This window comes from Leishmania infantum, chromosome 31 (assembly GCF_000002875.2).
Source record: "Leishmania infantum JPCM5 genome chromosome 31".
Taxonomy (NCBI): Eukaryota; Euglenozoa; class Kinetoplastea; order Trypanosomatida; family Trypanosomatidae; genus Leishmania; species Leishmania infantum.
In genome coordinates, this window is record NC_009415.2 from 25,905 (window position 1) to 50,940 (window position 25,036).

At 61.0% G+C, this 25,036-nt stretch overlaps 11 protein-coding genes across 11 annotated transcripts; all 11 read right to left on the reverse strand.

The window, feature by feature from the left end:
• Positions 1-523: 523 nt before the first annotated feature.
• On the reverse strand, positions 524-1,219 carry LINJ_31_0090 (conserved hypothetical protein; the record flags this gene model as incomplete). The annotated part of the gene is made up of 1 exon (XM_001467233.1): positions 524-1,219. The coding sequence occupies one exon, from the start codon at positions 1,217-1,219 to the stop codon at positions 524-526; it is 696 nt and encodes a 231-aa protein (XP_001467270.1).
• A 710-nt stretch (positions 1,220-1,929) lies between these two features.
• On the reverse strand, positions 1,930-3,408 carry LINJ_31_0100 (conserved hypothetical protein; the record flags this gene model as incomplete). The annotated part of the gene is made up of 1 exon (XM_001467234.1): positions 1,930-3,408. One exon carries the CDS (start codon positions 3,406-3,408, stop codon positions 1,930-1,932), a length of 1,479 nt encoding a protein of 492 aa, XP_001467271.1.
• Positions 3,409-3,929: 521 nt separating this feature from the next.
• On the reverse strand, positions 3,930-5,024 carry LINJ_31_0110 (metallo-peptidase, Clan MK, Family M67; the record flags this gene model as incomplete). Its single annotated transcript, XM_001467235.1, has 1 exon — positions 3,930-5,024. The coding sequence occupies one exon, from the start codon at positions 5,022-5,024 to the stop codon at positions 3,930-3,932; it is 1,095 nt and encodes a 364-aa protein (XP_001467272.1).
• Positions 5,025-6,170: 1,146 nt separating this feature from the next.
• On the reverse strand, positions 6,171-8,528 carry LINJ_31_0120 (putative FG-GAP repeat protein; the record flags this gene model as incomplete). Its single annotated transcript, XM_001467236.1, has 1 exon — positions 6,171-8,528. The coding sequence occupies one exon, from the start codon at positions 8,526-8,528 to the stop codon at positions 6,171-6,173; it is 2,358 nt and encodes a 785-aa protein (XP_001467273.1).
• A 433-nt stretch (positions 8,529-8,961) lies between these two features.
• On the reverse strand, positions 8,962-9,345 carry LINJ_31_0130 (conserved hypothetical protein; the record flags this gene model as incomplete). The annotated part of the gene is made up of 1 exon (XM_001467237.1): positions 8,962-9,345. The coding sequence occupies one exon, from the start codon at positions 9,343-9,345 to the stop codon at positions 8,962-8,964; it is 384 nt and encodes a 127-aa protein (XP_001467274.1).
• Positions 9,346-9,844: 499 nt separating this feature from the next.
• LINJ_31_0140 (hypothetical protein, unknown function) lies at positions 9,845-12,322 on the reverse strand (the record flags this gene model as incomplete). Its single annotated transcript, XM_001467238.1, has 1 exon — positions 9,845-12,322. One exon carries the CDS (start codon positions 12,320-12,322, stop codon positions 9,845-9,847), a length of 2,478 nt encoding a protein of 825 aa, XP_001467275.1.
• A 680-nt stretch (positions 12,323-13,002) lies between these two features.
• LINJ_31_0150 (putative cysteine peptidase, Clan CA, family C19) lies at positions 13,003-14,379 on the reverse strand (the record flags this gene model as incomplete). Its single annotated transcript, XM_003392660.1, has 1 exon — positions 13,003-14,379. One exon carries the CDS (start codon positions 14,377-14,379, stop codon positions 13,003-13,005), a length of 1,377 nt encoding a protein of 458 aa, XP_003392708.1.
• A 664-nt stretch (positions 14,380-15,043) lies between these two features.
• Positions 15,044-16,012, reverse strand: LINJ_31_0160 (conserved hypothetical protein; the record flags this gene model as incomplete). The annotated part of the gene is made up of 1 exon (XM_001467239.1): positions 15,044-16,012. One exon carries the CDS (start codon positions 16,010-16,012, stop codon positions 15,044-15,046), a length of 969 nt encoding a protein of 322 aa, XP_001467276.1.
• A 916-nt stretch (positions 16,013-16,928) lies between these two features.
• Positions 16,929-20,474, reverse strand: LINJ_31_0170 (putative DNA-directed RNA polymerase II subunit 2; the record flags this gene model as incomplete). The annotated part of the gene is made up of 1 exon (XM_001467240.1): positions 16,929-20,474. One exon carries the CDS (start codon positions 20,472-20,474, stop codon positions 16,929-16,931), a length of 3,546 nt encoding a protein of 1,181 aa, XP_001467277.1.
• Positions 20,475-22,226: 1,752 nt separating this feature from the next.
• On the reverse strand, positions 22,227-23,753 carry LINJ_31_0180 (conserved hypothetical protein; the record flags this gene model as incomplete). Its single annotated transcript, XM_001467241.1, has 1 exon — positions 22,227-23,753. The coding sequence occupies one exon, from the start codon at positions 23,751-23,753 to the stop codon at positions 22,227-22,229; it is 1,527 nt and encodes a 508-aa protein (XP_001467278.1).
• A 627-nt stretch (positions 23,754-24,380) lies between these two features.
• On the reverse strand, positions 24,381-24,854 carry LINJ_31_0190 (conserved hypothetical protein; the record flags this gene model as incomplete). Its single annotated transcript, XM_001467242.1, has 1 exon — positions 24,381-24,854. One exon carries the CDS (start codon positions 24,852-24,854, stop codon positions 24,381-24,383), a length of 474 nt encoding a protein of 157 aa, XP_001467279.1.
• Positions 24,855-25,036: the final 182 nt, after the last annotated feature.

A 25,036-nucleotide genomic window follows, 5' to 3' on the forward strand; every position in this document is an offset into this window, starting at 1 on the left:
ATTTTCTTTTTTTCTTACGTCCGCCCCGGTGTGCCCGTCGACACGTCACACAGACGCCGCGGAGGCGCTCATTTTTGCCGTTGCCCCCCTTTTTTACGCTCCCGTCTCTCTTCTCTTTACTTTGCTTTGCTGGATGGCGCGAGTGCATGACGAGTGTGGGTGGGGTGGTGGTGGATAAGAAGAGGAAGAAGAGACATACAGAACGCAGCACACACACACACAGACTTGCGTCAGAACGACACAGCCCAGAGAAGAAACCAACAGCGGGCCCGGAGAGGAGATATGCCCATCCACGCCGTAATCGAGAGAGAGGGAGAGAGAATAGGAGGCCGGAGGCTCATCCAACTAGACAGAGAGTGGCGCGCCCAAACGAAAAATGCGGAGACAGGAAAGCACAAAGGCGTCAAGGACTGCCGCGCATCGCTGAGTGTGTGGAAGCGTGGCACAGGGAATGCACCACGCAGAATGAGAGGAGATCACCTCGGCTACCCCCTACACGCGTTGGCATCAGCCCACAAACGTTCTACTCTTTCTTCTCCGCGTCCTCGGCTTCCTTGTCTGCCACCGGCTTCTCAGGCGCCTTCTCAGCAGACTTCTCCTCCTTCTTCGCGACCGTCTTCTCCTCAGTCTTCTCCGGCGTTGACTCGCCCGGCTTCTCGTTCTTCTTTGGTGCGTCCTCCTTCGCCGGCGCCTCAGCCTCGGCGTCCTTGGCGGTGCCGTGCACACGGCACTTGGCGCCAAACTGGCACGCGCGACCCTTTACATCGTCGTGCAGAAAGCGGCATCCGTCGCCGAACTTGCACGAGCCCTGAAGGTTGAAACAGCAGGCGGTCTGGCGTTCCCACTCGCGCTGGGTCTCGAGCGTGCCGCCGACAAAAGGCTTCTTGCGGCGTAGCGGGAGCCCGCCACGGCCGCCACGGAAGCCGCCGCGCATGTTGTTGTAGCCGCCACTACCGGCACTCGGATAGTACCAGCCACCGCGGCCGCGACCACCACGGTATCCGGGCATCGCCGGCGGGTACCCCTGCGGAACGTTGTACATGGGGTTACCCATCGGATAGACCTGTGGCGGCTGATAGTAGTTGACCGGGGGCTGGTTGTAGGCGTGTGGCGGTATGCCATCCATGTGGCGGCTCATGTTGTAGCCACCATCGTTGTAGGATGCTCGGCTGTACTGTGGCACCTGGCCCTGAGCATCGTAATGGGGACGCTGCATCATCGTATCCGACAACGAGTAGTAGCAAGGATTAGATACACTGTGATCTCTGGAGTGTCGGAGAATCGGCACGCGGTTGGCAAAGAGGGGAGAAGAAAGGGGGAGGTGGGAGGGGGAGGGGATCAAGAGGCCTGGCAGGGAAGCGGTGGTCTGAAAAGGCGAGAGGGCACCCTGAATGCATCAGCGACGCGCAGCCGAGCCTATGGGAGAGGGGGGTGCCTTTGACCACCAGGAAGGAGAGCCCATATGAAAGGATCAGGTGGAGATGAGTGATCTACACACACACACACACGTGCACAAAGGTCACCTGCCAGCACTGCGCAGCGGGCAGCCAAGAGGCCAGCCCGTCGGCGATACATTAAATCGTGAGTTCCAACGACATTCCAAGAAGTCGAGCCCCACGCGGACACCAGCCTAGGAGAAAAATGGGGGAAACAAAGAGAGACGCGACGCCCTGCCAATGCCGCTGCGGCCGCACAATGCCGGGTGCACGAGAGAGGGCAGGACAGAGAGGCAGATGCACAGGAGCAAGGAAAAGCGCGCGAGCACGACTCCAGTGTGTGGCCGACGGCGGTAGCCATGGGCGCACCCACGATGAGGACATGCAAACATATAAGAGGCGAAGTGCCCAGCAAGGAGGAAAGGCACAGCAAATATGACACGGCGATACATGTGTATTTTACATCCAACAGGAACACGCACCAAAGAGGTGGTCACAGCTCCATTACATCGCTACGCAGCGCATCCTCGTCCCCTGCGAACGCCAGCACCGCCTGCTGAAGCCGTCGCAGCTTCGTGTCGAAATAGGTCTGGATCCACACCTGCGCCTTGTCGGCGAGCTGCGTGAGGGGCTGACGTGACACGGAGTCGATGACGTAGCACATGGGGGCCGAAGCTGTTGATTCCTGAACCTTGGCGGGGAGGCGCAGAGTGCGCATGAGATCGACGACGCCGTTCTCCGTCAGCGCGTCCGCCGCATCTGCCGGGATCTCCATGTTATAGGGCTCTGCGCGGCGGGTAAGGAAGTGGTTGCGGGCGTGGTAAAAGAGATCTTCGAACAGGCAGCACATCGATTTCTTCTCGAGAAGAATGCGGTCGCGAGTCTCGACCGCCAGAGATGGCAGGCCACTCCAGTCGAAGGCATCGGCGGCAGCGCCGGAGCTCGCACGGCCCTCCTGCTGACCGTCTGCGCTAGAGGATGAGGGCTTGTCACCTTGCGCGGCCGCCTCGCTGTAGGCCGCCCCGCGGCATCCCATCCGTTTCATGTACGTTTCGTAAAACATCTCATCGTTTGTGAGCCGGAGGTATGCCTCGTCAGCGCTGCGCAGCAGCTCCTCCTCGTCGAAGGCGTTGTCGGCCATCGACGGCTCACCGAAGTTGGTGATGAGGTTGACGGGCATCTCGCTTGGCGTGTTGCGGTCCGACACGCGCAGCGACCCGCACCACAGCAGCCACAGCCGGTCGCGCTGGTCACCCTTGAAGTAGAGCACCATCCGCGTGATGTACTTGTGTTCGGTGTAGTAGAAGTGCTGAACGATGTTGCCGCACAGCTGCTTCACCTCTATCGCAATGTTGCCAGACACGCTGCCCTCATCGCTTAGAAAGGTGGGGCCGTCGTAGGTGACAGTGATGGAGAAGGGGTCGCGCTCAGCTCTCTTGCGGTCGAAGATGCGGTACTTGTTCGTGCGGCGCTGTACCATGCAGACGCGCGGGCTCCACACGACCTTGATGACACTGTTCTGATACCCCTTCGGAAGGATAAACTTCTGCAGAATGCCATCCGGCTTGACCTTGCGTGCAAGGAAGGCGGCCAGCGTGTCGCGGGTGAACACCTCGACGAGTGTGTTGACCTCCGTCTCACCGTCGTCGGTTGTCTGCTCCGTTGTGCAGAGGTAGGTGGCGGCGATGGGGGAGCCATCGCAGAGGTCTTGTGTAAAGCCATGCTCGATGGTGTTGGCGTCGAGGTCCTTGCCTTGCTTGCGCACCACCTCCTTCGCCTTCATGTCCGTTGTGTACCAGCCGCGTGGAAAGTTGTGCTCAAACACGACCGTGTCCGGAATGCGAATCCCGCGGCACGCCTTCATCGTCTTTGGGTTGCGCTTTGCCAGAATGTTGTACAGCCCGGCGACGATGTCGTCCCCCTCGAGGGGGTGGTTCTTCATCCACGTATGGTCCCTGTGTGCGCGCGACATCTTACTAGGGGAGCGTGAGCCGGAAGGGTAACCAGAGTCGCGGAGGAGGAGAAAGGTGCCCTGAAAGAGAACGGGGCAGGTCAGGGCAGCGCCGACACCGCTGTCGCGCTTGCTGTGTTGTGCTGTGCGGACTGCCTCGTGTGTCGCCAAAGCGAGTCGAGGACGAATGAAGAGAATGCGCAGAGACAGGCGCGGAAAACGAAGCGGGAAAAGCAAGGAGGACAGGATCACGAGAGATGTGGGTGAAGGTCGAGGAGCGCGGACAGGGATGGGTGGGTGGCTGGCACGCCCGGGGGATAAGGGCGAGATCGCTGAAGGTGGAGTAGGCTCTCACTGGAAGGCCATGAGTGCAACGACGATGGCATTGTGCACGCAGCGTGCAGTGCCGAGGTTCTGGAGTGGAGGGGGAAGGATGGCTCGGTTGAGAATGGCGAAAAACGCACAGGAAATGTCTCCAACACAACGGAGGCAACACCATCACCACGGGCGATGATGCACGAATGCGTGGGCAGCGCCCCAATTCAATCGCGCCACGCGACGTAAACTTCATCGGTGCGAAAGCGCTGCGTGATAGTCGCCTCTGCCATGGTCGTGAAGGACCCACTCAGATACTGGAGCAGCCCGGCGTACGCGATCATGCAGCCATTGTCGATGCAGTATCGCTGATCCATGTCGAAGCAGCGACCCCCACGCTCTGCCGCCATCAGCTGCATCATCTCCTGCAGGCGCTTGTTGCAGCCCACCCCGCCGACAATGAGCACGTCAGATGCTTTGATTTGCGACATGGCGCGCTCCGTCACTTCGACTAGCATGGCGAAGATCGTCTCCTGCAGGGAGAAGCAGATGTCGTCCGTGTTGAAGGTCTCGCCGGGCGGCACCGGCGTGCTCGCCAGGGACGGTGCCGCCTTGCGCCGCTTTTTGGACACCTCGCAAACACCCGGGTCAGTGAATTGAGGGTGGTGCACAAGCTGTTCGATGTAGGAGAGGATGCCGGTGAATGACATGTCCATTCCCTTCACCGTGTAGGGCAAGCGGATGTAGCACTTGCCCTTCTTGGCCTTCTGTTCAATATTGTAGCCCGGTGCCGGGTCGTTTGAGATGTCGAGGAGGCGGGCAACACGGTCCAGGCAGTTGCCCACGGCAATGTCGATCGTCTCACCGAAAATGCGGTAGCGGTGATCAGCGTAGGCGATGACTTGCGTGTTGCCCCCGCTGACGTACAGCACCACAGGGTTTTCGCTCTTCGTGACGACGCGGCCCATCTCAATGTGCCCGACGCAGTGGTTGACACCCACCAGCGGCTTCCCCCACAGGAGGGACAGTGTTTTGGCCACGGTGCAGCCGACAGTGAGCGGCGCGCCCATGCCAGGGCCCTTGGTGTACGAGATGATATCGATGGCGGCCGGAGTCACCGCGGCATCGTGCATGGCTCGCTGTACGACTTGCAGCACGTGCTGGGAGTGATGAATGGCCGTCTCGCGCGGCAGGAACCCGGTCCCAGGTGGGGTGATGTAGGTTTCGCGTACGTTAGAGAGCACCGTACCGCTCTGGTCCACCACCCCCACACCGATCTTATTGGCGCTTCCCTCGATCCCGAGGGACAGTGTGCGCTTCATCGGTAACAAGTCACGGCGAGAGTGCCGAGCTGAGGCACAGGCACGCCACAGAAGCAGAAGAGGGAGGAAGGAGGGGGGACGGGGTGGCAGAGGAGGAGAAAAGGCGCAAGAAATCGCTGAGACCCCCGGGCCTTCTACGTGCAGAGGGGGGCTCGGCGTGGAGGAGTGTGTGCGCGGCGCCGGCTGGGGTGGGGGTGTGGGGAGATGGTTTGTTCATCTCCTTTTGCTGTTTTTGATGTCTGTGTGGCTGTAGTGTTACACCTTTGTGCGGAGACACAACGCACAGGAGCGCCCCGATGGCGCGTATTACTTGGTCATACCGAGTTCGTTACGTGCCATGGCGCCCATTAGCTTGCGCTTCGCCGCGTACGCATTCTGCCGCTCCACGTGCCACTTGCGCCGGCGAATGGAGGTGGAGGCAGGCGAGTACAAGGCGGTGGCTCTCTGATAGGCGGTGGCATCGTGCTCGTTACGAGCTGCGAAGGCCGCACCATACGCGATGCCGCCCGCGTATAGCTGCCGCTGCAGCTGACGGCGAGCGATTGCCAGACGGAGCATGAAAGTGATGGTTGCTGATCCTTGTTGAGGCGGAGCCGCCGGCACTACGGAGGTGACGTGCCCCAGCCGTGCGTTCTGCACCGAGCCTGGTGAGTGGAGAGACTAGATGAGAGGAAGAGCGATGGAAACGACTGTTGATGATGACAGTGCTAGCGTGCACAAAGAACCACAACCTGGGGTAATACTTTTCAGGGAAGGCGGGACGCATGCTGGCAGAGAAACCGCCGTAGCCCTGCCTCCGTCCCTTCTGTACACATGGCCGAACATACGAATGACGAGTCTGCGTAGCTCACAGAGACGAGCTGCCGCAACGTTTGTGCTGCCACGTACCGCACAGCCGCTCCGCCGGCTGAAAGTCGAGCAGCCTCCGCGGGCGGCGGTGCATCGACGATGAGCAGGATGATCTGCTGTTGTGGAGGTCGTGCGGAGCACAGCGAGGCCTTCTATTGTCGAGATTCGGAAAAGGAGGAAGAAAAGAAGGATGCACCCGTCAGCAATGCGCCAAGGCGTTACAGCGACGGCACCGCCAGCAGCAAGACAGACGCACTTGCTCACGCACCCATGTGGTACACGAGGGCCGAACCCTTCCTAAAAGAGGTACTGCACCGCTTCTGGCTCGATGATTTCATGACGCTTGTGCACGAGCATGAGCGCTGCTGACACGGCCAAGAAGGGCACAATGAGTGTGTACTTGATGGCCGCCATAAAGTGCATATTGAAGCTGAGGGAGATGGAGTCCGTGAAGGACTGCCCGTTCGGTAGCGTGAGGGCCACGTTCAATGACGAGTACATCCTCTCCAGCGGTGCACGCACCTTCACAATGTGCGTGCCTGGTTTGTGGAAGCGCTCACGGTAGAGGCGGATGCGGGTGCCGACGGTGATCTCGACGGTGTAGCTGCGTTTGGGAGAGACCGGTCGGGAGTCGTAGATGGTGAACTCAACGTTGAACGTGTCGCCTTGAATGTCGCGGAAGGTGCGGAAGTTGGGCGATATGGCGATGCCGATGTAGTTCCCACTAGCACTGAAGCCATTGACCCCCTTGGTTTTGCTGGGCCAGGCGTTCATGGCGGTGTACGGTGTGGACGTCTGGAAAACATAGACGCCACCTTTGATGGTGGTCACGACGAGATCCATCTGCCCGTTGCCCAGGACGTCGTCCGCAAGCACCATGGACGAGGACTTCTCGTCGATGTCGATCGTCTGGACACAGCCGGAGGAGCCGCGCAGAAGGTACACGCGGCCGTTGTGCGACGGCACTACGATATCGAGGTCGTTGCTATACAGCATGCCGTTGAGGTTCAGCAGCAGCGCCGGTGCCACAATAGAACCGCCTGTCACAATCGGGAAGGACGGGAGCACCGCGCCGTCGGTGCCGCGCAGGGCGTAGATGAGACCTGAGGTGGTGCCAAAGACGATGTCCACGACGCCATCGCCGTCGACGTCGCCGAAGGTGAGACGGTCGGCCACGCCGCCGATGACGTCTTTCTCCAACGTGACAGAGCCAGAGGCATTGTAGCACCGCACCTTGCCCTCCGTGTCACCGATGCAGATGTCAAGGGTGCCGTCGCCTGTGATGTCCTCCGCTGTAGGGCTAGCGGAGAGGGGCCCGAGCAGCACCGGCCACCCATCCAAGGTGTTCCCATCCGCGGTGAAGCCAAACACGAAGCCGAGAGAGGTGCTGACAAACACCTCCATGGAGCGGTCCTCGTCGGCGTTGATGACGAGCGGGGTGCTCAGGGCGTAGGCGGCGTTGGTGCTGTTCTTGGTAGAGGCGTGCAGCAAGCGAGCCCATCGCGTTTCGCCTGTGACAAGGTTAAGGCACACGACCGCCGTGGCGACGAAGTCGTGAGGGTCAACTCCGCCGGCGAACCGCTCCGGCTGCTCCGCGATAACGTCTTCGCCGAAGAAGTAGCTGACATGCAGAATGACGTCCAAGTCGCCGTTCTGGTCCACATCGGTTACGACCGGGGTGGAGAGGATGTGCGCATCTACCTTGATCTCGTCCTCACCGAAGGCGATGCTCGTTGCCTGCCGCAGATTGCGGCCCTCGAAGGTTGCCTCGTCAGCGCTGGTAGCGCGCTTCGCCGTCTGGTAAAGCTCTGGATGAAAGAGAAGATCGAGAGAGGCGCGCGCCTCCGGACTGAGGTGGCTATTTGGTCCCACCTCCACCTCCGCCTTCTCCCATGGCAGCTCCATCTCGTCGTCATCAATGTCCAATGCGTCATCGCCGTTCCACTGGTCCGGCTTGTCCTCGGTCGCGCGCAACTCCGCGCCCTTTGGATGAGTGTCATATTCAACGCTTTTCACAGCCGCCGCCGTCGGGGCGTGGTGTCGTTGAGCGATGGAACTGCGACGCCGCTGATCCAGTACCTCCGTGGAGGTGAGTGTCAGGTCGTCCATGCGGCGCGCTTTCAAGATGTCCTCGAGAACGGTTCCAGTTTTCAGCGGTGTGCCGGGGCGCACGGTGGCCGCTTGCTGAGGTGGCAGGTTGTCCTTCACCCAGTTCCTCTTCATGGCCAGCGGAGGCACCTGCAGGTAGCCCTGAACCTTGCCATCCTGGCCGAATACGACGAGCTCCCCGGTGTACAGTGCAACCAGCCAGTCAACCTGACCATCGCCGTTGAGGTCGACGGGAAGCGGGCTCGCGTACGTTTTCATGCGGGGATGCATGAACGGAAAGCCCGGGATGTCTTCCCCGGTGGGGCCGTCCAGTGCCTCCAGGAACTGGGAGAAGGTGGGGATGAGCACTTCCTTGTGGCCGTCGTGCGCCAAATCCACGATGCGCGGCGTGGCGTATACACTGCTGCCCACATGCGCTGACCAGCCGAGATCTATGCTAGGGTAGCACTGACTCGTACTGTTTGGGACGAGCTGCTCTACATCCTGGGCCCTGGACACCGCGATGAAGAACAGCGCGCACAGCGCGAGAGAGAAGGGCGCGATCATCGCCCTGCAGCGCACCGCTGGAGAGACGCGGCACGGGTTCAGCAAAGGGAACTATGAAAAAGATGGAGAAAGAAGGAGTAGGCGCGTGCGTAGGATGAGCTCTCGTCAACGATATGCGCTAGGGCTGTTCGCAAGAACGGAGTGGGATGTTGAGCCGAAAGTGAGAGAAAAGAGAGAGGGGGGGGGGGTAGGAGGCGTGGTTTGCGGTCGTGGAGCGGAACGATCGCCCACTGCGGGCGGCCACACCCACAACGAAGGGAGAGAGGAGCGTGGCAGAGAAGGCTGCATCATCTGCTGCGATGTCGTTGCGTGAACAGGTTCGTATGCGCTGCGGCAAGGAAAGAAAAGAGGCGGTACACTAGAAAGGAGCGTTCAGCAGCACAGAAAGGAAGAGGCAGAGGCAAAGCCCAGCAGAGAGGGCGCATTCCGTTGCCTACAACTTTCGCTCCTTCAAGTGCGCAAACTGCGGCGTGGGTGTGGCCTTGGCCCGCACCTCTGCCGGAATCAGCCTTCCCTGGCCAACGGAGGGGAGCTCGCCGGCACTCATGCCTTTCAGGTACGGTACCGCGTACGTCCCCAGCCAGGACCAGAACATCATAAAAGCAAGGAAGAGTTTCCATGGGTACACACGGAGCTGGTCGAGCCTCTGACGCCACGGCAGGGTGCGGTTGTGCCGGATGCGCTGGCGGTCCTTCTGCAACGCGTGGAACAGATCAAAGCGGTCTTTGCCCTTCTTGCAGCTACTCGTGGCGTGTATCGTCGATCGGCGCGGCGCCGCCTGTGGCTTCGCGAGCAGCAGGCCGAGGCACCGCAGCATGCCGATTCAAGTCCGATGCGCGTGCGGTGTGAATGCGCAATATGCAACCCCGCACGTCTTCCGTCTCCTCGTCACGGCTGTTCCCGTATGAAGACGTGAATGCGTGTATGTGTGTGTTTAGAGATGTCAGGTGGAGAGGAAGGAGAAGGATGTTGAGGTGGAGGGGACGAGTAAGGATAGGCGCCAAAGGGCGGTATGTCTCATGTCGGTCGCTTTCGTCAACGTACCCGTGCGGATATCGCGGGTCAACTCACACGGGTGCACATCCCTCCCTCTGACGGCAGAGCGCACGAGTGGGCCCCACAGCGCGTCACAGTCGCAGTACGGCAGCGGTTGTACTCAATGAGGAGATGCGGCTCACATGGCAGCCACCAAAAAGCTCACCGTGGCGCGCTAAAGCAGCAACACACGAAAGCCGAAAAAAGAGTAGACGCCCCCTCCTCCATCCCAGCCATGACAACGCGCGAGGAAACCACGCGCCCGCGCCACTTTTGGACCGTCATGACGCCGGGACCGAGTTCAATGGGCCACGCTGCGAGGAGGCGGTGCGCACGTGCGATGCCACGTACTGCCGCATTTCATGCTTCCACTTGAGCAGCTCCTCCGCGATACGGCCGTTCTCGTCAATGAGCGTGTTCCGCTCCTCCGCAAGCCGCGTGCACTCCCTCGTGAGGCGCTCGTTTTCGTCGGAGAGCTGCTGCAAGTCGCTGACGATGCCATCCGCATCAGGGCCGCGATCAGCAGCGACAGCAGGGCCATACTGAGCCGCGGCACTCATGGCCTCCTGCAGCTGTCCGATTTCCCGGGCATGAGCTTCCTCTTGCGCCATCATGTCCTCCAGCGCGTGCGTCAGCGACGCACACTGCCGCTCCGTCTTTTCGCGCAGCTGCTCCGACTGCGCCAAGTTCGTTGACATGCGCTGACTCTCCTGCTGGTAGTATGTGACTGATTCGCGCAACTGCTCCGCCTCAGTGGCGAGCCGCGCCGCCTCGCGCTCCGCCGCCTCCCTGGCAAGGCGTTCCACCTGCATCTCGTCGCGTATCTTGCGCACGCGGTTCTCCGCCTCGGCGCTGAGGGAGGCTGTGTAGCGGGACTGCATGGAACGTCCTTCCTCCTCCATCCGCCGCAGCCGCTCCTCCATCTCGACACGTCGCATCCTCTCCTGCTGCAGCGCGCGCTTGTGATCCTCCTTGGCCGCCTCCAACGTGCGGCGGTTACGCTCCGCCTCGCGCTGCTGCTCCTCGGCGTGGTCCTTCAGCCGGTCCTGCAGCACTGCCTGCGCCTGCTGCGCCTCACACAGCTGAACCTCATGGGCACGGTCCTTGTCAGCCAGCGCCTTCCTGAGGTGTGCAATGTCTTCATTGAGCTGTTGTATGCGCTGCTCGTAGTCAGCGCGGTCGCGGCGAGCGGTATCGTTCGCGCCGGCTGCCTGATCAACAGCCTGGCGCTTCGCTTCCACCGCCGCCGACACCTCATTTCGCATCTGTGTGTTGAGAAACTGCAGGTGATCACGCTGCCGCTTAACCTCCTCCGCCAGCGCCACTGCCCTCTCCGCCTTCTCCCGTTCGCTTGCCACCTTATCCGCGTACTCGGACTCCATGGAGCGCTGGTGCTGCTCCATCGCGTTGACGTCGTAGAGGAGCGACTGCAGCTGCGTTTTCACTTTTTCCATCTCCTTTTGCTTGTCGCTATAGAGCTGCTTGTATTGCTCCGCAGCGGACTGGTAGCCCTCGCACTGCTCTACCGTCTCCTCTATCTGCCGCTGCGCCGCCTTCAGCTCCGCAAAGGTCGCGTCCAGTGTGCGCTGGAACCCAAGCTGCTTGCTCTCTAGCTCCTTGCGCAGCATGTCGACGGTGAGCTGCAGCCGCACTGCCTCCGACGCGTCCGCACTACGTTGCACGCCGCGCAGCTTTTGATTCTCCCGCCCGAGGAAGGCCACCTCGTCTTGCAGGCGCGCGTTTTCCTGCTGCAGCCGCCGTATGCGGGGGTCAACGGACCTGGTGGGCGAGATGTGATTCACCGACGGCAGCGGCAGGCTCTCGCGGAACAGTGTGTTCACGGGGTTAGGAGCAGCGCTACGCCACGGGCTGAGCTGGCGGCATCCTCGCTGACTGGGCATGCTCATGCGGCGCCGCTCCTCCAGTCGCAGCTGCGCTCGGACGAGGAGCTCTTCCGTCGCGTTGTCCGCTGCAGACAGCTGCGGCCGTGAGGTGTCGGCAACGCCGTTAGTGCTGTTTGCCCACACTTGCGATGTGGTAGAGCTCGGAGGTGGTTGCCTCGGTGCTGCCTGGCGCGGAGGAAGCGGCAGTACGTGTTGCACAAACTCGTCGCTTGCTTGGTCTTCGTCGTCATCATTGTGGACCGGCATCGGGTCCACGCGCGACGCGTGCGCTGTCACGCAGAATGGAATCACTGACGGGGACGAAACGGAGCCCTCGGTCGGCATGGCCAGCGGGGTAGGCTGCGCTGGAAGGGAGGCGCACGAAAGACGCTCAATCGGTGTCGAGGCGGCTGGAGCTGCTAGCGCTACCGCAGACTCCGCGGCCGACCTCTTGTGCGCCGGCACGGATACTGGTGGTGCAGATGAGTGCTGCTTCTGCTGCTGCGGTAGTTTCTCTGTGGCCCCTGGTTTGACGTTGACGACTGGCGCTGGCATCGGCGACGCTGGTGGTGCCCGCTTCGCAACGGCCACGAAGGACGCCTGCTTTAGCGCTGGCGCCAGTGACTTTGTAGGATGCACTGCCGGTAGCGGTGATTCCTCTGGACGATTGGTGGCCGGCGCCACGACGTTCTCCAAGTGCTGCGAGTGGTCGTGGTCAGACTGAAACGAGATGCTATCCGAGTCGGTGGTTGCCGTGGCTGTCTTGAAGCTCACCGTCGGCATCACCTTCACGGATGATGATTCTTCTCGTAACTCGAAGTCACTATCCGAGTCCACCTCGTCGAAGCGCTTGACGCGGGTGGCAGCCTTGCTCATCGTGCGATAGAGCTACAGACGGAGGATGAGTCGGAGGGGGTATTAGGAGGCGGGGATGGGGAGACCGGTGGAGTCACAGCACTCGGCGTGCGCGTCTCGGTGCAGTGTGCGTGGTACGCTGAAAAGCGGAGCCGCATTCACGATGCTGCATGGAGTCACTGTGTGGCTACCACTCAATCCTTCTGCTCCCGTTTCTTCTGGGGTGCGCGGGGAAGACGGTGAACGATAGCAGAGTATTGAGGTGAGTGGGGTGTGGAAGGGCAGGTGGGAGGGTACGAATAATGCTCGACGTCGCAACATCTCGACAGTGGATTTAGAGTGACCGTGTTCGTGTAGAGGCGGTCGAGAAGGCAGGGAAGTGGCATACGACCGCGAAAGAGGGAGAGCAACGCTCCTTGGCACGGCGAGTTTCATGAGAGCGCGCAGAGATGCAGTGGCGTGTGAGAATTATACGTCGGCAGTGGGCACAACTGTGGTCTCGGTGAGGGCGAGTACATACCACACGTACATCATGAAGAGAGCAAGCCCCGTGCGTTTGCTACGTCTCGCGCCAAGCGCGCATGGAGTGTGAGCGCACCCGCACACACACGCTCCCGCCTCTGCACCGCGTTCTTCGTTCCCCCTTGGAGCGAGTGAAAGCGCAAGGAGGGAAATGCTTCCCGCGAGCACCTCGAAAGACTCTAAAGTGGAATAACCGGAGTTCGTGTGACGGGGTCGCGACTGCGATACAGCAGGACGTAGGCGATGTGAGCTTCTCCGACACCACGCAGCCGCTTCACGTCCTCCTCCGAGACGGCCGCCACGTGCTCGTCGTCGTAGACGAGCCACTTGTCTGCTTTCTTACCCCAGTAGACGTAGTGGCCGCCGTCCGCGCTGCGGCCCTTGTGCGAGATGACGCCGCACAGGTCATAGTAGCCGCTCTCATTCTTGAGGGCCAGGGGCACCTTCTCCTCCTCCTGCGGTTTGTCCACTGGCGACGGCTTCTCCTCTGTGCGGGGGCGGCGGCGCCGCTCCAGCTCCTTGTCGCGCCGCTCGCGGATACCCTCGCGCACCGGCTTCTGTGCCGCCTTGAGCGCTTCGGTGGAGATGATGGTGGTGTCGAGAATGAAGGGGAACGTGATAGGCTTGAGGATCTTAGCCTTCTTTTGAATGTCGCCGCGCCAGGAGAAGCGCACCATGTGCACAAAGACATATTCCGGTGCTTCGGTCAGTTTGCTAACGCGAGTGAACTGGGCGACGTCTTTCTGCAGGGCCTCGCAAGGTGCGGTGAAGCGCTCGTCGAAGGCGTGCTCGAGCCCCGCCTCGAGCGTCTGCACCTCTCCAGTGATATTGCAGGAGAGCATCGTGAAGGGCACGTCGGACTCCTTGCCCTTGTCAGCCGGGTCGTCGACGCAGGTGAGGGTCTGGTGCAGCTTGCCTTCGAAGAGGTGCGCGTACTTCTCGGGCAGCACGGAGTTTACGGCCTGGAGCAGCATGTTCAGCACCTCCTGCGAGTCCTGCTGCATGAAGCCGCCGTGCTCGTTGCGCTCACCAAACGTTGGATTTGTCTGCACGAGCGTCGTCCAGAACTGTAGCGGCATCACAGCATCCTTGGTGCTCTCCAGCAACTGCAGCACGGCAGCGAGCTGCTGCAGAAGTGCGTTGTCGCCGCGGTACGCCTCGAGCACTTCCCGAATCTCCGGAATACTCCGCATCATCTGCAGAGCCGAGTTCAGGTAGCACGTGTTGGCAATATTCTTTAAGCCATTTGAGGTTGTCGCAGTCGCGGTGTAGCCACCTGTCTCATTTGCTTCTACAACAGCCGCTTGCACCGTGGGCACCGCTGCAGTGCTCTCCGCTGACCCAATCAGCATCACCGTCTTGCCTGTCACGAGGCCGGCGGCGCTGAGCGTAGCGTCATCCTTGTTCATGGAGGGCTTTAGGCCCATGAGCTTCTGCTTCTCCACTGGCACCCCGGTCTTGGCTTTGAGGGCCTCCTTGAAGGCACCCACCGTACTTCCCAGGTCCACCTCCATCGTGAGGTTCTCCTTACCCCACTTGACTTTGATTTCGGCCATCGTGAGAAGGGGCACGGGCAAATCGTGGCGGAGGGACGGGGCGAGTAAAGGGGGGCGGAGGGGAGGGGAGAGAATCCAGGCGATCTATGGTAGCGGAACGGGGTGGAGAGCGGGGCAGAGTGCCAGTGCTTCGCCGCATGAGCGCGTGATTGTGAGCGGCAGCAGTGGCAGTTGTCGAGTTGGATGCCGCATTTAGCACGAGAGGGGTAAGTGAGTGGCGAGTTAATGGAGCAGCTAAGGTCACGCACGCCTTGAACGCATGGGAGACACGCCCGGTCGCGTGAAATCCGTTTCAAGGGTAGCTGCGTGGCAGCGAATTACCCATCCCCCTCCCTCACATGCAGCGCAGGATCATTCGTTGCTGCGCGATAATGGCAGATAGAGACAACCAATCATCCTCTCGACGAGATTCATCGCGATAGTCCCACGAGAAGCAGTGCTCCATTTCGTGCAGTAACGACGTCACGTGTCCGTGTGGGTGCACCGATGGCGCCTAGTTCAGTTTTTCTTGAGCAGCAGCGATGCGTGCACACGCTCGTGCAAGCATCGCTGCTGAGAGGTGTTTGCAAAACAAATGCCGACCGGGCCTGGCGCATACAGAGAGGGGATGCCCTCGCGCCTCCGTGCCCGCAGAAGCGGTGGCGTCATCTATCCTTTCTACGGGTCAGGAGAGAAGAAAGAGGAGCTGCTTCTTGCAGCTGGACTTGATCTGCTTGGCGCTCGTGTCCGGGGAGGCTGGGAGACACCCCAGCTGACGCCGCAGCAAAGCACAAACGACACTCTTTCGCTGCAAGGCGTCCCACGGGACGGAGCGGTACCAATGCGTGTCGGCGGTGCGGATGAGTCGCTCGACCTCCCGGCGCCGCATGGCCCCGTAGGTCCATGACGCGAAGATGGGGGACGCGTTGTGGCGCGGCATCACCCGTACCCACCGAAAAGACAGGTCGGCGCCTACTAAGCTGCTGTGAATATCAAGGGCCCGCAGTACGAAGGTGACGATGATGTTGAGTACGTACTCCGAGGCGCAGCGGTTCTGCAGCAGCGAAACGAGGCTGAAATCCTCCGGCTTGGCTTCGCGCCGCTCGAGAGCGCTCGCCTCGCGCACCAGCTTCATAAACCTGTTGAGGTCCTCCACGTGCCCCGCCTCGAGTGAGCGCACCTCTATCCGCTCCTGCACCGACTTGGCTATGCTCTGCACGTAGGATCGAATGCGCACCTGGTAGTCCTTGATGCAGCTCTCGAAGGACTGGTGTAAGTTGATCCCGACGCACGCGCCGTAAAGCGCGGCGCTCATCAGCGCCATGCCGTCGTAGAGGTCCCAGTGGTCCTGCCCCTCCAGCCGCTCCCACTCTGCCAGCACCCGGATCGAAAAGAGGGAGTTTTGGGCTTCTTTAAGAAAGTTGAAGGCGTTCGCCACCGCGGCTGGGGTGTACGGTGCCTCGAAGGAGCGGCGGACAATGTGACGCAGCTCGTCGCCAGGGGCGATCCACACCTCTGAGGGCACAAACTCAACCCACTGTGTCTGCACAATGCGCTGCGTGTGGGGCTGCTCCGCCACGGAGACGAGCTTGAGGACTCGGCGGTAGAGGGAGCGTGCAAGCGCCTTGGTGACGGCGCCGCCTTCATTCCTCATTGCATGCGTTACAGATGGGGAGGGGGCACGAGAAAGAGAGGGCACTTATGTGGCCGCGTGATCCATCGCAAAGAGCGTCAGCTCCACCCAGCGAGGAGCAGCAAGGGCGCAGCAATCGTCCTTTCAGACTCGCTCTAGTGATGATTGGCACGGTTGGGGGGGGGGCGGCGACGCAGCCGACGCTGCACCTGCCGACGTCTTCCAGTAATGCTACCTGGAACAAAGGAAAGAATTCGGGACACGGCGGAACACATGAGATACCCAGTTCCGCAATGCCCGACGAGGAGTTGACGGAAGGAGGGGTGGATGAAGAAGGGGCGCAGAAGGGAGGCTGCAGAGACCCGGCAGCGCAGCGACCGCGTGCGCGTGGGTTCGGCGTGCATCATTCGGCAGCGCGGCATTCACAACGGCATGGCCGCCCGTATGCAGGGACAGCGCTGCGCAGGACCACAAGAGAGCGGGCTACATTTTAAAAGAGGAAACACAGAAAGAAGGAGGGATACACAATCACCAAACCAGACCAAGACGCATACCGACGCCGACCCGTATCCACGCCTACGCGTCCGGCCATCCCACGTAACTGACACGCACAACAAACATGGAGAAACGCCACGTTATAGTCTAGAGGCATCTCCTGCAGCTTAGCCAACAGAAGAAGACACACCCGCGGATTGAGAACAGCAAAACGCTGGCCCACAGCCACGAGAATGGCAGGGCGTGCACAGCACAGAGGGAGGGAGAGAGACGCACTCAGGAGCGAACGTTTTCGCAATCAGAACGGCAACAGGCGGCGCCTCACAATGGCACGTCACCTCGAAGGGAGGGAGACAGCTCTTTTTAACACATGCGGCGTACGCGAAGCCTCCCCTCCCCCTCCCCTGCACCCCTCCGCGAGGGTTTTGTACCCGTCGCTGTCTTACAGAGGACCGGTACCGAGGCGCGGCAGGATCGTCATGGACATGAGCTCCTGGAAGAGGAGCTTGCAGGCGTACGGCATGAGTACCTGGGAGATGCGCGTGTCGTTTTCGCAGCCCTTGCATTGGTAGCGGTTCAGTTTTGTGTCGGCCACGCATATGGTGCCGCACATGTTGCACACGTGCACCGTGTAGTAGTCGCTGACGCGGAAAAGGCGCTCCCGCAGCCACTGCGAGGCGCCGTAGGACAGCATGCAATCACGCTCCATCTCGCCAAACCGCAGTCCACCCTCGTGCGCGCGACCCTCGGTTGGCTGGCGGACCAGCGGCTGCAGCGGCCCGCGTGGGCGTGCGTGGATCTTGTCACCGGATAAGTGCTTCAGGCGCTGGTAGAAGGTGGGGCCAAAGAAGATCAGATGGTCCAGCGGCAGACCGGTGTGCCCATTGTAGAGGCACTCGTTGCCATACCGCTGCGACCGAAGGGCATGCAACGCCTTGCCAAAGTCGTCCACGACGACGGAGCAGAACGGCGTTGCGTACACCTCGCCGCCCTTGTAGCACGCCACCTTGCCGGCGAGCGTTTCGATCAGGTGGGCCACCGTCATGCGGGAGGGAATGGCGTGGGGGTTAATGATGAGGTCCGGCACGATGCCGTCGCGGTTGAAGGGCATGTCCTCCTGGCGAAACTGGATGCCGTTGGTGCCTTTTTGTCCATGGCGGCTGCAGAACTTGTCGCCGATGTTCGGGATCTTGATGGTGCGAATCTTGACCTTCGTGAAGCGGTCATTGTTGTTCATGGTCAGCATCACCTTGTCCACAACACCCTTCTCCGTCGTGCGAGAGGTGATGCTCGCGTCACGCTTCGTGATCTTGGTGTTGCCGGTCGTGAGCTTCTCGAGGTCCGCCTCAGGGAGAGGGATCGTCTTGCCCACAACCACGTCGCCACCGAGGACCCGCATACCGGGCTTGATGAGGCCGTCCGTGTCCAGCTTCGAATAGTCGGCGCGCTTCACGCGGCACAGCTCGCGGTCAGGGTTCTCAAATGTCTCGAGCGCGTCGCGCTTCTGCCGCTCCTCCTTCGCCTTGAAGGAGCGCCAGAAGGCGCTGCGGAAGAAGCCGCGCTCCACGGCAGAGCGGCTCATGATGATGGAGTCCTCTTGGTTGTAGCCACTGTAGCACGAGATAGCCACCACCGCGTTGTGGCCGGCGGGCAGATCGTTGCTGTGCATGTACGTCATGGCTTTGGTGCGCACCAGCGGTTTTTGTGGGTAGAAGAGGACATGGGCGGTGGTGTCCATGCGCATGTTGAAGTTCGAAGCGTAGATGCCCATGGCCTGCTTACCCATGGCGGACTGGTAGGTGTTGCGCGGGGACTGGTTGTGGTTGGGGTACGGGATAATGGAGGCGCAAATGCCGAGAATCATCGACGGGTCCATCTCGCAGTGGGAGTAGTAGTAGTTCTTCTCCACCTCGTTCGGCGTCATGGCGATCAGTAGTGAGTCCTCCTCCTCGCAGTCGATGAGCTCGACGTAGCCCTTCTTCAGAGCGGTGTTCCACGAGATCGACTTCTTCCCGCCGGCCTTCTCGGAGACAAGCAGGTTGCGCATGCCGGACTTGCGGAGCTTCAGATGGCAGTTTTCGGCAACGAAGAGAGGGCGCAGGCAGCGGCCAGCGTCCGAGAAGACGCGAATTTCGCGATCGCGGATATCGCGCACGATGCTCACCTCGTTGCTGAGCTCGCCGTTGCGGCGCCGCGTGCGAAGGTCGTGCAGCAGCCGCTCCGGGTTGCGGTCGACGCCAATCATCGTCCCGTTCACAAACACGCGTGCCACGCGCACGTCAGCCGTGTCCTCGAGACCGATCGTGCGGAAGCCATCGATGCGTGCCTGCACGGCCTGCACCACCTCGGCGTGGTCCGTGCCGCGGGACATGAGACACATCAGCGCCACATTCTTGAGCAGCCCGATCGAGCCACCCTCCGGCGTCTCCACGGGGCAGATGTACCCCCACTGCGTGCAGTGCAAGTTGCGCGGCCGCGTCGCCTTGCTGGAGGCGGCAATGGGGTTCTGGATGCGGCGCAGATTGCTAAGGGAGGACGAGTAGGTGAGGCGGTTCAGTGTCTGCGCCACGCCGGTCTTGATGTTGCCTGTCTTGAGGTCGCCGAAGTTGCCGGTGGCGAGGCAGCGGCGCAGACCGTCCGTGATAAGCTTGCTGTGAATGACGCGACCGAAGCTGAAGACGCCGCGCGGGTTGGCGGCGTGGTCCTGCAGCGTCTTGATCATCTCCTTTCGCACCTGCGCAAGGAAGGTCTGCAGCTGCACCGTCAGCAGCGTGCCTGCCACGTCGATGCGCTTGTGCCCGAGAAAGTCGCGGTCCGTCTCCTCGTGCCGGCCGAGGGCGACGAGCAGCAGCTTGTGCACCATGTAGCCCATGTACAGGCACTTCGTGCGGTTGGCGGACGGGTCCGTGCCCATGTGCGGCAGTAAGTCCCGCATGAGCAGGCTCTCCGCCTCCCGTTGCAGGTTTGCCATGGCGTCTTGCTTGCCGAGACGGCGTCCAATGTAGCCAAGGGCCTCCTCGCGGGTGAAGATCTGCAACGTGCTTGCGTCGCTCATGGAGCCACGCAGCAGCTCCAGCATCGCCGTGTCCTTGAGATCCGGCACGACCGTCTGCAGAATCTCCTTGTCTGCCACCATGTCCATCGCCCGGAACAGCACAAAGAGCGGAATTGTTTCGTCCATCTGCGCAACGCGGCACATCAAGTTCTCGAAGCCGCTGCCCGGACCTTTGTTCTTGTACTGCATGATGATCTGCAGCGTGCGTGGCTTGTTGAGCGAGCCCTCCACGATCGACTTCACCTCGCACAACAGCCCCTTCTGCCGGGAAAACGTGTAGACGTGGTTGGCGGCCTGCCGCTCCTGCGCAATGAGCACCTTCTCGGTACCGTTGATCACGAAGTACCCGCCCTGGTCATGCGGGCACTCGTTTAGCCGCGGCAGCTCATCCTCATCCTTGCCACTGAGATTGCAGCGCATAGACTTGAGCATGATGGGAATGCGTCCCAGCTCGACGTTGCGCAGGAAGGTGTCGTGCGGCGTGTCCGCGTGGGGGTGGTACAACTCTACTCCGAGCGTCACCTGCGCCTGTGCGTCGTACGTCATGTCGCGCAGACGGCACTCGTTCGGGAAGAGCGGTGGGAGCGGGCCACCGGCGAAGTACGAGTGCGTCTGGTGCGATGGGTTGCCAATCACCACGTCCTGCAACACCAGCCGGGGCTGGTCGCGCTGCTCCTCCATTGTAACACCCGGGTCGTACTGGTCGTCTTGGCGCGGGATGACCGCCATGCTCTCAATCATCTTGGGGATGCGCATGAGGAAGTCGTTATACGAGTCGAGCTGCTGGTGCACCAGACCCTTCTCCCGGAAGAAGGATGAGATGACCTCCCAAATGTCCTCGCTGTCGAGGTCATCGTTGGGGTTCTCGTCGTCGATGCCGTCATCGAGGACTATGTCAGGGTCTTCCAGATCCAGCAGCTCATCCTGTGCCATGGCGAATGTGCGCGTGTAAGCGGGGGAAGAGGGAGGGGGAGCTGGAATGAGGGTAAGAACACGAGAGAAAGACGCCCAAAGGAAAGCGGGGGGGGGGAAGGGCACGAGAGCGTTGAATCTCGCCCGCATACTGCGGCCACGGGATATGGACAAAGGGCAACAACACGCGAGAGACAAGAGAAGGTGAAGAGGCTGAGCAGGGCAGGTGAACGGCTCACGTGTGCGTGACATGGTGCCGCACTGCACGACCATCACAATGGGGCATAACAGCGAAGGACAGGGAGACCTCATGGAGGCGTGCGTCCCATCGAGCAGCGGTGGCCTCCGATGTAGGGGATACAGCGGGGCGTCAACAGCAGTAGTGAGCATACGTGCACAAACACGGCGTCATTCCCGACGGCTGTACTTGTCTTGCTTTTTTTTTGCCTTCGCCTTGATGCCGTCTATGGCATAGTAGCCCCTCGTACCGAGCGCAGCACAGAGCTCTTCTACACGAATGCGTGGGGGTGCACACGAGCAGGCACCCGCACATCACGCGTGCTGCTGGCTGTTTCAGTGCCGCTCGACGCCCTGTAGTTGAGTGTGAAGGTGCTCGATTTAGCGCTCCACGGGCGCCAGGCGGTCACGCTCACGGCTGCGTATGCTGTCTGTGTCGAGGGCGAGTTTCCGTTCCTTGTCCGCAATGAGCTGCACCAGGAGCTGAGCCTGAGCCTCGGCGCCAGCAGTGCTCGCTTCCACTTGTCTCATCTCCGCCGTCAAGCTGTGAAGCGAGTCGGCGTGCCGCGCCTGCGTCTGCGCGAATTCGCGCTGAGCCTCCCGCAACGCTTGTCGCCGTCGCGCGTTGGTCGAGGCAGCCACGAGCGCTTGTGCAGCCGCGGCCCTGCTTTGGCCATCGACTGCTGCGCCGTCCGCTTGCAGCGCACCGTCTTCGCCCCGCAAAGCGGCTTCGTCTTTGCTGAGCAGCGCGTCTTCGCGGCAGAGGTGCTGCAAGTCCTCCGTGAGCGCCGCATTGCCACCCACGGCGGCCTCCATCGCGGCTTGCGCATCCGCCTCCACCACAGCGTACTTTGCCTCCCACGCGTGTAGGGCGCGAGTGCGGTTCTGAATGCGCATCCATTGCGGTGACGGCCTCGGAAAAGATGTGCTTGTCGTGCCAAGTGGGGCTTCTGGAACGGCCGGGATGCCGCGATCGTCTCTCGACGCCGCTTTCGCATGAGGTGAGGTCGCAGTGGCCGGGGCGCCCCCACTTCGGCGCTCTGCAGTGAACGCTGCAGTGTCCATACCACCTGCGAGCCAAGCACCGTCACGCCGGAACGTGTGATTGGCGAAAGAAGGACTCGCCGTGGAGGGAAGCCGGCGGGTGCAAGAAGAAAAGACGGCAAACGGTGGCGCAGCGCATGCGGTACAGTGACATGAATCAGGGCCGGCATGTGCAGAGTAGTGGACAGGTGCGCTGGCTGCCCCCATCCAGCTCCTCAGCCCACGACAGATACATCTCCTAGGAGGAGTGCCAGCGCGCTGCTGGTTGGCGCTCTTGCGTGCTTGATCCTCAGATGTGGCCGTGGCACCGTGAGAAAGTGTGTATGTGTATGCGAGACACAGGAAAGAAAGCGCAGGAGCAGCAGCTCCCCTTACCAAAACAAACATCAGAGCATAGAGCGGCGAGGATCACTGTCGGCGGCGCATACTTCTCCACGCACGGCCCGCTGCCTCCTTCACAGACGCCAGTCCCTCGGCCAAACGATGTCGATGCTACTCCTCCTTCTTCACTGGGGAGTAGTTGAACGATTGGGAGCGGCGCAGCTGAGAGGTGTCGAGGTTATCGTAAAATTCGTTGCTGCTGCGGTGTCGGCGCAAACTTGGAGGCGCCATGTTCTTTACCGCCGTGGCAGGCATATCGCGCGGCGATGCAAAGAACTCGGCGCCCGAGTCATCCTCGTCGAACGATTCCAGCGGCTGCTCGCGGAACCAGCGCCAATAAGCGTGGGCGAGGAGCCCGAGTAGACTGCCGACGCTTACCACTGCGAACGCAGCAAAGAGGATGGCGACAAGTAGCAGGAACGTGGAGACGGGGTAGTCGGTCAGCCACCGCGCCACTCCCGTGAGCTGCACGGTGGAGAAAAAGATGAGCCGCGACACTTTAACGCGTGCGGGTGCGCCGACGTCAGGCAGCTGGTAAAGCGTGAAGTTCATGGCGCGCAAGCGGGGCTGCAGGTCAAGAGGAGGCGTGAAGCGGTGGTAGACCTCCAGCACAACCGCCACCTCGCGGGATGAGTCGATGGGCGGAAACGGCGCGCTATCCTGCTGGCGCAGCGCACTTACTAGGTACTCGTACGACCACACCGGCAGGCAGAACCAAAATCGCAGCACCTTCTCCAGCAGTAGCACGAACCACGACCGATTTAGCGGTCCGGTGCGCACCGTGACGGAGGTACTTTTCGTGAAGAGAACGTCGAGCTGGGCAACGGACTGCACGGCCATGGCGTCCTCAGAGAAGAGCATGGCGGATTCCAGGATGAGTGATACGACCCGGCCCACCTCCTCTTTCGCCAGCACCACCTGCACCTTAGCCGTGTACTCGCCCTTCGCGTTGAACATGGCGGGCCCTAACTGGAAGAGACTCTCGAGATTGACGCCTCCTCTCGGAGAGAAGACCTCTGCCGAGGCGGCGGTGCGAGGGATGTGCATGGTGGTGGAGGCCAGGTGACTGTTAACGAAGTGGCTCAGCAGCGAGAACTTTGCATCTGCAAACTGCCCCATGTGCTGATGCAGGAGGCTGAGAGAGTCGACGCGCTGCGTCCTGGACTGGATGAGCTCGCGTGTCTCTCGGTCGGGGAGAATGAAATCCCTGAGTGCCGTGTCCTCTGGCAAGTGCCGCATCCAGTCGTCTTCGTGGAATGGCAGCGCGTTGAAGTGGAGTGGAATGACGGCGGTGCCAGGCACATTCGCGAGGACGAGGTGACGGATGCCTGCAGCAGTGGCTACCGACGTGACAAGGCAGCCAGACAGGTCCGCAACCAACACCACAAGGGCTGCCATGAGCAGCACGTAAAAGATGATGACATACCGAAGATAGTGGCGGGAGGTCTCCAGAAATGTGTACATGCGCGTGCTGCCCGCCGCGCAGCTATCCTTCACTTGCATGCTGATGGCGGCCTGCAGCGCCTGCTGCTGCAGGGTGACCTCATGCAGGACGGCATGGAGGCACTCCACCGCGGCGCCTATCATCCCCGTCTTTGGCAGCGGCGGTGACAGCTCTCTTCGCGAGTGTTTCGGCATTTCTATGATGAACGCGTGCGCGGCTCCTTCATGGTAGTGAGTGAGTGCGCCGTCGAGGATATGCACGCGTGCGCGTTGCCAGTGGCTGGAGGACAACTGGGAGGGGATGGCGTGGGATGGCAGAGCAGAGAAAGAAATGAGAATGACGGACGTTGGCGATAGTAGGGGTGGAGGGTGGTAAGAGGATAAGTCCCGTGAAGCCGCTGTAGCCGCGGAGGTGCGTGAGGGCACGTTTGTGCGGGGATGTACTGCGGGTATATGATGGACTGGTATTTGGGATGCCGCTAGAAACACCTCAGAGAGGCAGAGAGATGCATCCATGCGCGTTCTGACACTCGCAACCTCAACCGTCGAGTGAAGGGCGCTTCTTCGGCGCCGCGGTCGTGCTTTACGGTTACTAACGTGTATAGATTGCACAGCATCGGCACGGCTGCCAAGTGAAGTGCGCAGAGCGGCAGCGCTACACCCGTGCTGTGTGTGTGTGTGTGTGTGTCAGCTTACCTGTTTACACAAACGGAGACCGCGAGACAGCCCGATTTGGACCAGAGCAACAGTTGAAGAACACGAGCGAAAAGCACGCAAGGCGGCGGCACCTTTTTTTTTTTCGCATCGATTGCCGCCGCAGCACTAACCAGCTTCCTCTTCTCGTAGCAGGGCCATGAGGTGGTGCACTCGAGCCGTTGTGACTCTTGCGTGAACCAACAGCGCGTGACTGTACACGCGTAGAGTGTCCGCGGTGATGGTGGTCACGGCGGCCTTCCAGTGCGCCAGCATCAACTCCTTTGCCGCGAGTTCGGCAAGCAAATCGTTGGCGAGTAGGCGCCAAGTGTGCCGCACCAGATCGGATGCTTGACTGAGCCCGTCAAAGAGTGTGACGCCTTCTTGGTATATTCTGTGCTCCGCATGGAGTAGCTTGGTAGCGAGCTCAAAGTCCTCCTCCACGGCGCTTTCAAGCTCATTGACTGTCGTGAGATCCGTTAACGTCTGTAGTCGCTGCGTCCGCTTCGCCAGCCGCGGCAGCAGCGCAGACCAGCGCGAGGGCAGCAGCTCTAGGTACTGATCGAGGAGTGTACCTTCCAGGTAGGCAAGCACCTTTTCCATGTACTTCTGTTGCCCAGGGTGCACCACCGTGGCAGAGTGCACAATGAAAAGAAAAGGCGACGGAAGACAGAAAGCTCGAGGGCAGTCGAGAGAACAGGATGGGAGACGTTCAGAGGCTGAAGAGCGGCGAGGAGAGAGAGAAAGAGAGAAGGGCTTCTGCGGTCACGCGCGCGCGCGAAAGA